The sequence below is a fragment of the Notothenia coriiceps genome, unplaced genomic scaffold (assembly GCF_000735185.1).
Source record: "Notothenia coriiceps isolate Sejong01 unplaced genomic scaffold, NC01 NC01_scaffold00009998, whole genome shotgun sequence".
In the NCBI taxonomy this organism is placed as follows: domain Eukaryota; kingdom Metazoa; phylum Chordata; class Actinopteri; order Perciformes; family Nototheniidae; genus Notothenia; species Notothenia coriiceps.
Window position 1 is genome coordinate 413,646 of NW_011342699.1, and position 13,177 is coordinate 426,822.

Consider the following 13,177-nt stretch of genomic DNA (forward strand, 5'->3'; position numbering starts at 1 on the left):
GGCCGCGTCCTTGGTTTGGGGGAAATTTCGATGCTGCACCCAAGTATGCTGGACATTGGAACGGTCCTGCTGCGCCACTTGATGATGTANATTCGGTTAACGCGAGTGCGACCACTGCTCCCAAGCCCTGTTGTTGCCATTTTATTTTCTGTTGAATAAGGTTAGTTAGACCATGAGTTAGACCATGAGTTAGACCATGAGTTAGACCATGAGTTAGACCCGAGTCTTCCTGACAATTCATATTGTGCCGCTGCCCGGTGTAATTCAAATGTACCGCCGCACGCAGCACAGACAAACAGCTGCTGCCCAGCCGCAGCACTGGAAATGGAACTGCTGGGAGAAAAGCGGACTATCAGAGATGTAACGTTATCTTTGATAATATTTAGTCTCCTCATTTTTCGTCAACGAAAGTAAAGAGAGATTTTGGCATAGTTTTTATTTAGTAAACTACATTTTCGTCTCGTCACTTTTCGTCAACGATATTGCATGATGATTTCATGAGTTATTGTTTACTGCCGTTGGTGCCGTCTCGTCATCGTCTCGTTTTCGTCATGGAAAAAAAGGTCGTTGACGAACATATTTCGTCATAGTTTTAGTCAAGGAAATTAACACTAGTAGACAGATATTAAATCTTTATCCTATGAATGTATGCTGCCTTGCGTAGTTCAGTGTGCTTTTCCATCTTATAAAAAAGGTATGTACAATCACAAAGACAATGAGATATTGCATGCATCTCCACAGAGATTTCAATTTCTTGAATAAACCTTTCAAAGCAACAAGTGTTTTATACGGTGGGCAAAGATGGGCAACACCTCCCCTATCCAGGCTTTAGCGATGTAGGTTAAACCTGTTGTGAATTATCAATGTGTGTAAACTAAAAGGGCTTCACTGCTCTCCTCTCAGCCTGAGTTGAGCCCCAATACTTTGTGCTTGCTCTTTGGAATGGGAATGGAATTTAATGTTATAGACCCTTGAACGACATTTAAGTTAAGTGCCCTATTTGTATAAACAAGTCAGAGCGTGAGTGAAACAGGCAGCATGAAAGAGTATCTTAGTGAGAGAGCAGCAGGTAAAAGGAAGCAACAATTCATTTAAATGTTTTATTTTCTTTTGTCTGAATATTGAATACAAGTATCTATAGTTTTAGGCATGACACTTTATGAATGCTTAAGATAGGGTATCAACAAGGGCCGAACAATTAATCCAAATTGCATTCTCCATTTTGAAAAGGATATACTTGTCAAAAGTAAAATATGTGCCGAAATCTTAAAATCATTTAATATGATTATTGGGAGATGAGATTGTGGTGAAGTCCCCACATCACTGCATTCTGTGGGGACTCGCAAACAAACTAATCGGCTCGCTCCTCTTCATAGATTTTGCATGAAATCCCCAGTGAGGCAAAATACAAAAATTGTTCTCTTGTATTCAGTTTTTGGGAGAGCGTTACTTCGTACTACTGCCTGGTTATCTGGCTCAGTCTGTGATTTTAATGAATAATTCCAGACATGTACCCTTACAGACTCTCCTCGAGGCACAGTGGAGACATTTACATACCAATTTGACTTTAATCTAATGTGCCGTGAACTCTGTTTTTGCAAGTGAGACCAATAGATGTTTAATCACCATATCAAAATGGGTGCCAGTTTTGTGTGTGTGTGTGAGTCCTAGCTAGGCTTACAGCAACATTCTAGGTCACTTAAAGCAGAAAACACCACCACAACAGATGTGAGTTAGCAGTAGCTGAATGAAAAAAAAAACAACGATCAAAAATGTTTTTTAAGTGCCTAGATTACAGAAACAGCCAATATCTTTCACTGATGCTTTTCTGAAGCCGCACAAAGCATTAAAAGCATATTCATGTCAGATAGCAAATTCCCTTCAAACTCCACGAGCCTCTTCATCATTTTTTTCTATTTCCTTACTAAGTCTAACTTATTCGTAAGAGCTAAATAGGGCAAAACATGTTTGCCTTTTATTTTCCCACTTTTAGTAAAATTATGTTGATATTCTCAATATAAAACTTCTGATTATTTTTGTCTCTAATGCTTTGTCCACTGCATGTATGCCATAAGGGCAGACAAAATATTATGAACAGCATTCAGTATAAAACAATTCAATTATGCTGCAAACTAAAGCCTCAAAAAAGACCATATACTTATATGTAAACTTCTGTCAAAATTGAAAGTAGAATTGCTTGACAGCTCTATAAGACTGCATTTGTTTTAGCTAGTTGTTTCAAACAATGATGGTAAGAGTTTTGTTTGTATTAACTTACTCCCTGTGCCATTTTTCCTTGCGACTTCCCATTGCAGGCGTTTTTCCAAGAAGGGCCAGCAGATCTGGGTGTGTCATTGTGTTGGCCAGAAGTGTGGTTGCTGTGGTAACCTGAGAGGAGGCTGTCACCCGGCAACAGCGTCTCTGCCCAGAGCCGACACACGCTGTCCTTACAGCAGGTGAGCAGAACAGTACACACTGCACCTCTGGTAGGAGAGAGAAGGGAAGGGGACGGGGTAAAGGAAAGATAATGGAAAAGGGTTTAGAAGAGGGGATTGAACCCGTCAGAAATAACTTTTATAAACAAATGCTTATTGCTGTACTCAACAGCAGGTTAAAGAAGAAGCACCATTAGAGCGATAAGTAAGGTCAAAAAGTGAAGAGTGGTAGAAAGGAAGGGTAGAAAGAAGTAGTAATGACAAAAATGTGATTACATCTAATCCCTTCTGATAACAGACATGTTACACTTGTTTATTTGAAAAGGCAAAAGTTAAGTCAATTAAAACAAAAAGGACAAGCTGCCTAAAATAGAATTATAGACACGGTTTTATTATTGCAACCAATGACAGGCCTTTAACCCAGCGGTACAATCCGGATCACCACTTCTGTACTTCCTGAAGCCTAATAGCACAAAGAAGCTTACTGGAAAGTCTGCATGATCATTACAGTCTTGCCGTCTGTGGTCATTCTCTGATAACATAGGTAGAGTAAGGATAATCTCTTTATAGTCATTTACAAAGTAATAGTGCTGCAAGCTAAACCTGCTGTGAACTGTGTCGCATTATAATTTCACTAGAGAACATTTACAGGTCACATAAGATTAGCAGTGCTGTAACAAAGAGTAATGTGAGACTTTAATACAGCACTGTGGGTGACCTATTTTAAATCGGCTCCTTATAACAGCTACTTCATTCACATTCAGCCCACAAAATACTTAATCCTGTTGGGTTAAATAAACTAAAATAGATATTTCCTGTTCCACTGGTAATAGAGGCTCATGTTATCTGCTTTTTTAGAAGTGTTCAGTTGTGAAAGCTTAGGTAAAGATAAACTAGTAGAGATAAATGGCAAGTATGTAGGAAAGTAAATGTAGTAGAGCACCATATAACAAATAAACAAACAATAAATATAGGCAACAACATGCATAATTATCAATCCAAAGCGAGACAAAGGCCAGTTTGGATAATCGAGGGTCCATACCGTGGCATGTACTTGCTGGTCTTCCTCCAGGAGAAGCCTGTTACAGAGCGGGGGTGGGCCAGGTACACAAAGGAGAAGGCCAGCTCTGCCTGGAAACTGTCACTGGACTCTGGAGGTGTGAAGAGTCTGGAAACACCCAACTTCCACTTACCGGTGCTGTACCAGACCTTTACCAGGCAGTCATCCTGAAGAGGAGAGGGAAACAGGGAAATGATTGATACCATGTTGTTGAGTGTGCCATTAGAAGTTAAAGCTATTAGGTTGAAAACTTAAAAAGAAAACCCCTGTAAAGGTTAGTTAACGAATCAATATGAAAATATGACTTGGACACAATAGCATCCTAATCTATATATCACTATAATACTGCTCTTCTGTAATGTGTAGGATATTAAAGAACTCATGAAAGCTTGACTTACCTGTCCAGCAGTAGCAAAGAATTCCCCATCAGGAGAGAACTTCATTAAACTCACTGGAGAGGCTGTCCTACAGAAAAAGAAAAAAAAAACACAGTATTATCAATATTATCTAAATTATGTTGAATACACACAAAAACTATTTGAAATTCATTCAATTACAAAACAAGTACATCTAAGGTTAGATGTATTAGAGTATTAAATAATACCACAAAACAAATGTCTTTTTTTTTTTACTAAGCACATACATAGGGGGAAACACCTTTTTTTATTTCCTTAGAAAAAGGGAAGCAACATAGCCTCTTTAAGGAGATAGGCGGCATCATGTTCAGAGTTTGTTCTTACTTGCTCTCCCAGATGCACCTCCAGGCTGAAAGAAAGTCTCCTATGGTCATCTCTTTCTGCCTTCCTCCTTCTTCTTCAGCTTCATCGTTCACTTCATCTATATGAGACCACAACTGGAGGCTACTCGAGCCTGTTAGGAGGGTGCTGCCTGGAAACACAAAAACACGTTCACTGTGAGGACTGACATGCTCCATCATATCATTTATACAAAATAAAATATAAAAAGGCATATATAGCAAGAAGGTTTGACATACTGGGATAACAATACCAACACTTATTTGAGGGAGTATAATATTCAGTATTTTCCTGTCAAAGTACCTGTGGGGTGCCAGGCCAGGTTCCGTACCATAGACTTCAACACAAATTGACCAGTCTTCTGCCACTGGCAGTTCAACTTCTGTACACAAAGAATAAGACAATGTTAAAAAACAACATGATTGTTTAACGTTTGGTAGATTATGAAACATGTTATTTTGCCCCTTATATCAGTAGCAAAAGTGCATACACCAACAGTGAAGCTGCTCTCATGTGAGCAACATGTGATCAGACCACATGGACAGCAGCTGTACCACCAGGAAACCTTCTGCCATAAAAGAGGAACTGGCTTCTTTAAGATATGTAAAATATTTCCATTCTTCATGACTATATTTTGACTTCTCTAAGAACAGAAGGTGGTTTAACAATGATGTAGCAAACATAGGACTCCTGCACTAACTGTAGAAAATCAACAAAGAACAAAAGGGCTGCAGAACTTCTTGAAATATTTCTGTGAGGATGGTTCTTTGAAATATGTTTTTCCCTGGTGATTTCCATTGGGTTTGAAGGAACAATATACTGCTTTATTTGAAATAAAGTGTTGTCTGAAAGAAAAGGTCTCTTTTTCAGGAGAATGTGATTGCATGCATGACTACATTGTGACTGAAAGATAAAGCAGGCTACTCACAGGCGGCGATGTGTCCTTCTGATCTGGGGGCTGAACGGGCTCAAAGACACACACGATGCTTCCATAGGAAGCTGCAATCTATCAGAAGAATAAATAAAAGGAAACATGTTGTATTTTAAGACATGCGTTTCTGATACAGAATGAACAATTTCACTGAATACACATTTTCCAAAATCAAATAATACTACACTTTATACATTACTAATATTCTTGTAAATTACAATCTGAAAAGCTTAAAACATTTTAAAAAATGTATCTCATTGGAAGATTTTAACGGCATGTTTACGTAAAAGTAAAACAATTTAAATACAATGAAGATTTGGTCAGTGCACATTCTTATTCAAGATCCTAATTAGGAAGACTAACTAAAGAACATTAGCTTGTATAGACATAGTATTTTTGACATAATCGAGCAGCCCTACTGGAAAACAAACCAAAAATGCCTTGAGGACATAAATACCTAGTGTTAAGTCAACATCTTGTTTAACAAAAGCACACCTCACATTCATGCACTGCTCAAGGTCTTTCCATGGAAGCAACAGTCACAATGTTCGACTGAATGGGTGACATTTCTGTTGCAGTGGGCATAATAAGGTCGGGCCATGTCTCTATTGAGGTAAATAATGTGCTGGATGTCACAGAATGAGGACTGTGAAGGAGTGAGACACTCACACGGGTAAAGGTGCATGTCTTAATTGACACAGGCACACACAAACAAGCCATCACACGCACAAAGTAGTCTCATAGAGACAGACAATGGCTCATGGCATAATGATACAGAAGGTAACTATTTCTTCAGGATACGTTACAATCCAATTTCAGTGGAGAAAAAAAACTCAACATAGTTCTGCAATTGAGCAGCAAAAAGAAAAAAAAAATTATAAAAAATAAAGTCACCTTTATTTGGTCACAACTACTCTTTTGTATGATTACCCATCACGTTTGTATTGGGAAAGATTTGTGTGACCAAGCTTAGACTCTTTTTAAATAAATGAATGTAGAGGTGATACAATACAATGTATTTTTCTTCATTATGATGATACATGTTTTATTGCAGTGGGGTCATTAAAGCGTACAATAGGGATCTGAAGTGCTACCACACAGTGTGATAGTAGGGGTGTGCGCAACAATGCTGGTTAAACTAATAGCATTGCAAATATCACAGCGTGGAGAGGGGCAGTGAGGTGGAACTGGTAAACATACCAACTGAGCATGCTTAAAGAGATGCTGGACCATGCTGGAGGCATGTGAGGTTACTTCTGGCCCAACTGAATTGGATTAAACATCACATGAGGAGAGTAGTGAAGTATTGGGTGAGCATTTTTTCTATTTCGTTAGAATAGAATCAGGCCTGTCTGCTGCTATAAACAAGGCTGCCACTATCCCCAATTAAAAAATAAATCCATTTGAATTGATGGGCTGGGAATAATGAATACTACTTATAATATATTTATTGACTAATTTGTCAAATGTATGCAGATATAGTAATCCTGGAATGCTCCAAATGTTATTCATCACAGCATTGTTACTTAGTAGCTAGAAGGAATCATAAAATATGTGACTGTAAGCCTTCCTGTAAAGCAGGAAGGCCTGCTTTGTCAAGTTTGAGAAGTATGGTGCTTATGAGTTATTATGCTTTTGGACATAACTTCCTCTTTGGTACAATTTCTACTGATATCAAAACAATACCAGCTAGATGGTTTAGCCCACCCATTCACGATTCAGAGCTGAGCTTTTAATGCTTTGCAGTTAGATGTACTTTATTTTGGATGGACAAATCAGATAAATATTATTCCTCTGGCCCTGTGAACTGCGCTTGCCTAAAACAATCCCCTATTGTGTGGTCATTAAAGCAAACGGAAGAACAAAAACATTTCATCCCGACTGATTCACAATTTTGTTGAATCAGGTATGCCATTAAAGGTGGGGTAGGTAAGTTTGAGAAACCGGCTCGAGATACACTTTGTTATATTCCATGGAATGCTCTTGACATCCCGATAGCAATGAATATCTTAAGTGCAAAAATGTCATCTCTGGAAGCCGTAGCGCTGTAAAAAGCACGACCAGTCATTTTAGCCGGCCCGGCTAAAATAACTGGATGGCCTACCTGCCTGTCAGCTTTCCATCTGTGAACAAACTTAATCTCGTGCCCTCATTGGTCCTGTGCGCGTTCGTGTGTGTTGGAGGAGGGGCTCTGTAAGGAAGTGGCAGATTTTTTCCGGCTGTGTATTTTCAAATTCTAGCGCACTCGAGCCGGTTTCTCCAAAATTACCTACCCCACCTTTAAGGAAGCTGAAGTAAAACGTTCCAAAACCCCTTCGGGCCTTCACTGCAGTTACGCCCTTGCGAAGTGACACGCCGCTCTCTCGGTTTCTTCTTTTTTAAACTGACGGTTCGAGATGACTAGTAGCCCAATATTTCATTGCACAACAGTTGTTGGGAGGCTGTCACAGGCTCTTTAATAATATCTACTGTTATTCTTTACAGCAGGGGAAGCAGACCCAGCTTCTTCATGTGTTTGAGGAGGATCTGATACTCGGCAGTGAGAGAACGGAGGACACACAGGAAACCCCTGATTCCCCTCACACTGGTAAAGACAGAATAGTGTTTTTCCACTTAAAAATGTCTATCATAAAGATTTAGTATTTGCACCACCTTCAAACACATTCACAGTCGCACTGTTCATTCATATTCTCTCTGTTTCCCCTGCAGCCTCAAGCGACACAGCCTTCTCCGCACGTTTCTTCCTTGTTGTGGTTGAATTGACCCCGACAGGTCGCTCACTCCTCCACATGTGGCATCTTCATCTCGCTGCCCGACCCATCACCACGGGTGGGTACTTTAAACAAAATACTCTACAGGGTATGGGAAAATGTTCTTCTCACTGTCAAATAAGTAAGACAGGCTAAACAACCATTTTTCTCAAAAAACTGGAAGCCTGACAAATTGATATTGTACATTATCAGGCAGTGTCCCACTAATGTGAAGTTGTAAAGTTTTTAATTGTTATTTTTGGACTGACCATGCTTCATTTGTAATAGTTTATGAACATCCTACAATTTATATTCAAATGAAAATAATAACTCTAATGCCGTGTCTGTTAAAAAGTAAAGTAAATCGATGAATTCCTTTTCCCCACAGAAGAGACCTCGACGAAGAACGATGCCAGCTCAGCTTCTGATATGAACAGCTCTACGTTTAGCTTTGACACGTTTGGTTCTCCAGTACCTCAGAAGAGTAAACCCTGCACTTCAAATCTGCAGAGTGCCTGTCGCCTCAGCCTCACAACACACAGGCTCTACAGCCAAGAGATGGCTCTGCCAGAAGGGGTGGAGGCCATCAGTGTGACTCCTTCAGCAGGTGAGGGACAATGAGGACACGCACTCGTGCACGTAATACAAAAGTCTGTGAACAGCACCTTGTAGTGACATGCAGTTTCGAGCACACAGACCCTGAGCACAACACGATGCTTTTTAAGTATGACAAAATGTAGAACCACAGTGATTATTATTTATGGTAGTTGCAGTATTGTGATCATTTGTAATAAATAAAACAAGATGCAGTTAAGCCAGTATAATAGCCGAGCACAGATGTGGACACTTAGCAGCTTTTTTAGGCATTTACAGACACCAGTATTGAGTAAGGTGCACATTTGTTGTTGCCAGGGGAACTTCATTTCTAAAGAAATTGGCCTTAAGTTAGAAAGTGATTGAAAACATTGACCTGAATAACCTTCTCGCAAACATATTGACATTCTGACTAAGAAAGAGCTATTGATCCAGAAAGAGGTTTATTCTGATTTTTGTAACTATTAAATATTTTTCATACTGACAAACATGGAGATATTTTTCAGCAGTTTATACAGGGCTTGGATTTTTTTTAGAAAGTTAACTTCACATGAATGATGATTTTCAACTCTGTAGAGAAGTCGAGAAAGCCCACAAAATATCCAATACACAGGCTTTTTCTAACCATGCAATCGCCTCAGTCCTATATACATTTAGACAGTTTATAAACTGTTTTAATGTTGCTATCTGCACAGCCTATAGCCTAACTAAACCTTTTTGAAACTGAAAAACTTCAAAGAAGTTCACAGAAGTTATAGTCTGAAAGCAAATTACATTTTGTAATTAAAACTTCATGCAGAATAACAATCTTCTTCTTTGCAGGTCACCTGAGCGCATCATGCTCTCTGCCAGCTGATCGTCTGCCTTACCTGCTCGCTACTTCCTGTTCAGATGGAAAGGTGCGTTTCTGGAGGTGTACAGTCATGGAGCCTTCAAGTATGGACAACCTGCTGTACCAGTGGGAAGAGTGGCCTCTGCTGGTGGAGGGAATGCTTCCTAACAGCAGCGCAGTGAGCGTGCAAGGTCATCCCATAGAGGTGAGTTGCTGCCACTCGGGACGGATTGCAGTCGCCTACAGGCAGACACCAAACTCCCCTCTCAACTCAACACCTTACCTGAACTCTCAGGCACTTTTGACTTGTCCTCCTACTCTGGCCTCCTCCCCTTTTATAAACAGTACCAACACCCACATGACCCCAACTGTGACTGTACAGCACAGCCCAAATCTCACCCCCAGCCCCAACCAAGCAAACACCAATGAGCCACTGGTCCACATCAGCATCTTTCAGTGCGAGTCCACTGGTGGCTCACAGTGGATTCTAGAGCAGACCATAGTCCTGGACAGCACAGAAAGTGCCAATATCCCAGGTGCCATGGACTGTCCTATACCTAACCAGTACTGTCCTGCCTCTAGTAGTGCGAGTCTGGTTCATTTGGACTGGGTCTCGCAAGAAGACGGGTCACATGTCCTCACTGTTGGTATCGGCACGAAGATTTATATGTACGGCCGTCTCTCTGGGAAACCTCCAGAACTGGGTTTGTCATCAGAGGCCAGTAGAGACCTGAGCTCGTCCCGCCTGGTTCTGCTGCGCTCAGTCAATCTGGTCTCCTCTGTGGAAGGCTCCTTACCCATTCCTGTGTCCCTCTCCTGGGTGAGAGATGGCATTTTGGTAGTAGGCATGGACTGTGAGATGCACGTCTACTCCCAGTGGCAGCCCCCGGCCCCATTGAAAGCCAGCGTTGCCCAGGACACAGACATGAGCAGCAGCGTCTCCTCCATCATCTCTGCTGTCAGACAGAGCCAGGAGGAGGGGCTCAGCTCTGGGGCCCCCATGTCTACACTGGCCCCTCCAAAAAGGGCCCTGACGAGATCCATGATGAGTCTTGCTCAGAAACTCAGTGGGAAGAGAACAGCTTACGACCTGCCGCTGGAGAAGGAAGATTCTGGGCTTTTTGAAGCAGCTCACCAACTCTTTCCCACTCTGCCCCAGTACCACCCTGTACAGCTGCTGGAGCTCATGGATCTCGGGAGGGTACGTTCGATAAATTACTTAACTAATGTCTTATATTTTCTTTTGATGATTTCCTTCCATAAAATCACTCGGCTCAGTTCTATTAGTTTATTACAATTCATAAAGTGTGAAGCAGAAATAACACAAACTTAAACATTTTACAAAATAATGAAAAATTCAGATGTTCACCGTTTGTTGTGAATTATAATTTTAAATATATATTGTCACATCATCTGTCTATCTAAGGTTCACCGTGCCAAAGCCATCCTGTCCCATCTGGTGAAATGCATTGCTGGAGAAATTGTGGCTCTTAAAGACAGTACGACCAACCCTGAGAAACGCCTGCGCTCTCGAACCATCAGCGCCGGAGGCAGCACGGCCAGAGACTCCAAACTGTTCAGCAAAGCAGAGAACTCCCCCCCTGACTACACAGAGATAAGCTCCATCCCTCCGCTGCCTCTCTACGCCCTGCTGGCAGCCGATGATGAGGACACGTCACCTAAACCTGGTGAGGGTTCAACTTGTGGTTTAATAATAATAATTATCCTCAAAGTGTAAGAGACAGAGAATAATATCCCACTCTTTGGTGAGAGTCCTGCTCTTTGCTATTTTATGACAATCTACTCTTATGAAATGCATATCTTGTGTAATTTATCTCCGTCTTGTGTCCACCTACAGACAAAGTGAGCAGTGTGAGTGGAGACAGTGGGCACGGTTCTAGTCACGCTGATGTCTATGATGAGCTCTTTCAAGCGCCCAGCATCGTGGATCTGGACCCTCTGGAAGATGATCAAGAGGAAACGGGAAACAAGGTCCGTTTCTGTTGACTTATGCTTGGTTACAATCATTTTTAAAAATGAGAGTGGACGGTAACATTTTTGGCTCTTTTGGTACTTGAGTTAAAAAACTTAGATATGCATAATTGCGCATGTCAAGGTTCATTTTATACATACTGCTGCCTTAAGGCCCACGACAGCCCTAGCTAATGCATACAAAATCTATCCTTGTGATGGCTAGGTCTCTAGATATTGCCAAAAGATTTACACATTTAGAAAAGCTTGTATATTCAATACATTACATTTGTTTTGAGTTTCAGCCATGACATATTCTCTGTTTTATCCTTATTTCCTGTCCCTCTCTATTTTATTAAACAAATAAAAAATGCAATTCAAATCATTTTACAGACTGTCCTGTCTTATTTCCTATCTGTAGGTTATTGACCTGTCGCAGTACAGTCCGACATTCTTCGGTCCAGAGCATGCTCAGGTTCTGTCCAGTCACCTCCTGCATTCCAGTTTGCCCGGACTGACCCGTATGGAGCAGATGTCTCTCATGGCGCTGGCCGACACCATCGCCACCACAAGCACAGACCTCAAGGACAGCCAAGGCAAGAGTAAAGGTACTTCAGGAAAATGATACAACCAATAAGGCCTCTTGAAATAGATAGACCCGCAGAAGAGAAGTGCTTCACAACATCATGTAAATAGGTTTAGAGGTTGTAATAAGAGCTGTCTGATTGACCAGGTGGTGAGACGCTGGATGAGTGCGGTCTGAAGTTCCTGCTCGCCGTCAGACTCCACACCTTCCTCTCTACCTCGCTGCCTCCAGCACACCGAGCACAGCTGCTACGGCAAGGTAACGTGGGGAAGTGGGTTTCAAATAGCTTTCATTGGGGGCATTTCATAGCTGACACACACTATATTCAACTCATTGTACAGGGCAAAACTAATAGAAATATACATGTTCTAATTCAACAAGAACTATATTTATGTTCCTCAAAATTGGCAAATATTGTCTAAAATCTCTATCATATTTTCCCCTTGTACGATTTTGCACGACTTAACTTTAGTTTCAAGGTTGCTGCCTGAAGATTTGTCTCCCTGCACCCTACTTTTGGATATAGATCTATTGTCCACCTAGGTATCATAGGTATTTCTATAAAGAACTCTAAAGCTAGGCCTAGGAGGTTACTGATGTCTCCATTGTAGATCTTTGACAGTAAATGTCTAAGCAAAAAAGGTGAAAAAGAGGCACTTCATCGATGTACACTACGATATCAATTCTCAATGGCCCCTTGCACAACATTGCAGCTGGATGATGCAACTCACTGCTTTTAATATATACTGCACACCTGCTTTTACTCACTAAACAGTGTTGATACTCTACTTATGAAATACAGAATCTTCTCCCTTTTCCATTCTTTAATTTGTTTCCTTCTCTCTTCAGGCCTATCAACATGTCACTATGCCTGGGCCTTCCACTCCGAGGCTGAGGAGGAGCTGCTGAACATGCTGCCTGCTCTACAGAAGGGAGAGCCCACCTGGCCGGAGCTGCGCTCCATGGGCGTGGGCTGGTGGCTGCGCAGCACCAACAAGTTACGCAAGTGTATAGAGAAGGTGAGGCGTCCAGTGACAGCAGTTAACTAATGAATGCACTCAGTAGAGATCTGTCAGGTGTCTCTGCCGTTTGTCCCCTGTCTAGACGCAAGTACATCAGACGCATTCTTCTCTCCTATGTGAAAAATCCTTTTAAAGATGCTCAAATCCAATAAGTTGTCACATAAAGGCTTTGAAGGTTGGCCATTAGTGTTAGCTCTATCTACTGCATATTGATTGCTTCATTTATGAATAAAGTGCCATC

General features: G+C 41.2%; 2 protein-coding genes across 2 annotated transcripts in view; one reads left to right on the plus strand and one right to left on the minus strand.

The window, feature by feature from the left end:
- Window positions 1-2,269: 2,269 nt before the first annotated feature.
- On the minus strand, window positions 2,270-6,414 carry LOC104945764 (dmX-like protein 1). Its single transcript, XM_010771482.1, has 7 exons — window positions 6,382-6,414; window positions 5,179-5,256; window positions 4,554-4,632; window positions 4,236-4,383; window positions 3,894-3,960; window positions 3,478-3,662; window positions 2,270-2,483 (listed from the first exon to the last, which is right to left on the minus strand). The coding sequence occupies exons 1-7, from the start codon at window positions 6,412-6,414 to the stop codon at window positions 2,270-2,272; spliced, it is 804 nt and encodes a 267-aa protein (XP_010769784.1).
- Window positions 6,415-7,089: 675 nt separating this feature from the next.
- dmxl1 (Dmx like 1) overlaps window positions 7,090-13,177 on the plus strand; it is a 28,862-nt gene continuing 22,774 nt past the window's right edge. Inside the window, exons 1-10 of the mRNA XM_010771483.1 lie at window positions 7,090-7,106; window positions 7,632-7,768; window positions 7,891-8,010; window positions 8,320-8,538; window positions 9,348-10,558; window positions 10,784-11,045; window positions 11,216-11,349; window positions 11,750-11,936; window positions 12,062-12,172; window positions 12,764-12,933. Coding sequence (XP_010769785.1) covers window positions 7,090-7,106; window positions 7,632-7,768; window positions 7,891-8,010; window positions 8,320-8,538; window positions 9,348-10,558; window positions 10,784-11,045; window positions 11,216-11,349; window positions 11,750-11,936; window positions 12,062-12,172; window positions 12,764-12,933 — 2,568 coding nt within the window. The remainder of the gene's footprint in view (window positions 7,107-7,631; window positions 7,769-7,890; window positions 8,011-8,319; window positions 8,539-9,347; window positions 10,559-10,783; window positions 11,046-11,215; window positions 11,350-11,749; window positions 11,937-12,061; window positions 12,173-12,763; window positions 12,934-13,177) is intronic.

Excerpts from the sequence above, each read along its gene's own strand:
- LOC104945764 (XM_010771482.1), bottom strand. The coding sequence starts at position 6,414 with ATGGTCCAGCATCTCTTTAAGCATGCTCAGTTG. Across the intron at positions 5,257-6,381 it reads TCTTTAAGCATGCTCAGTTG|ATTGCAGCTTCCTATGGAAG; the intron begins GTATGTTTACCA and ends TTCTTCTGATAG. Across the intron at positions 4,633-5,178 it reads AGAAGGACACATCGCCGCCT|AAGTTGAACTGCCAGTGGCA; the intron begins GTGAGTAGCCTG and ends CTTTGTGTACAG.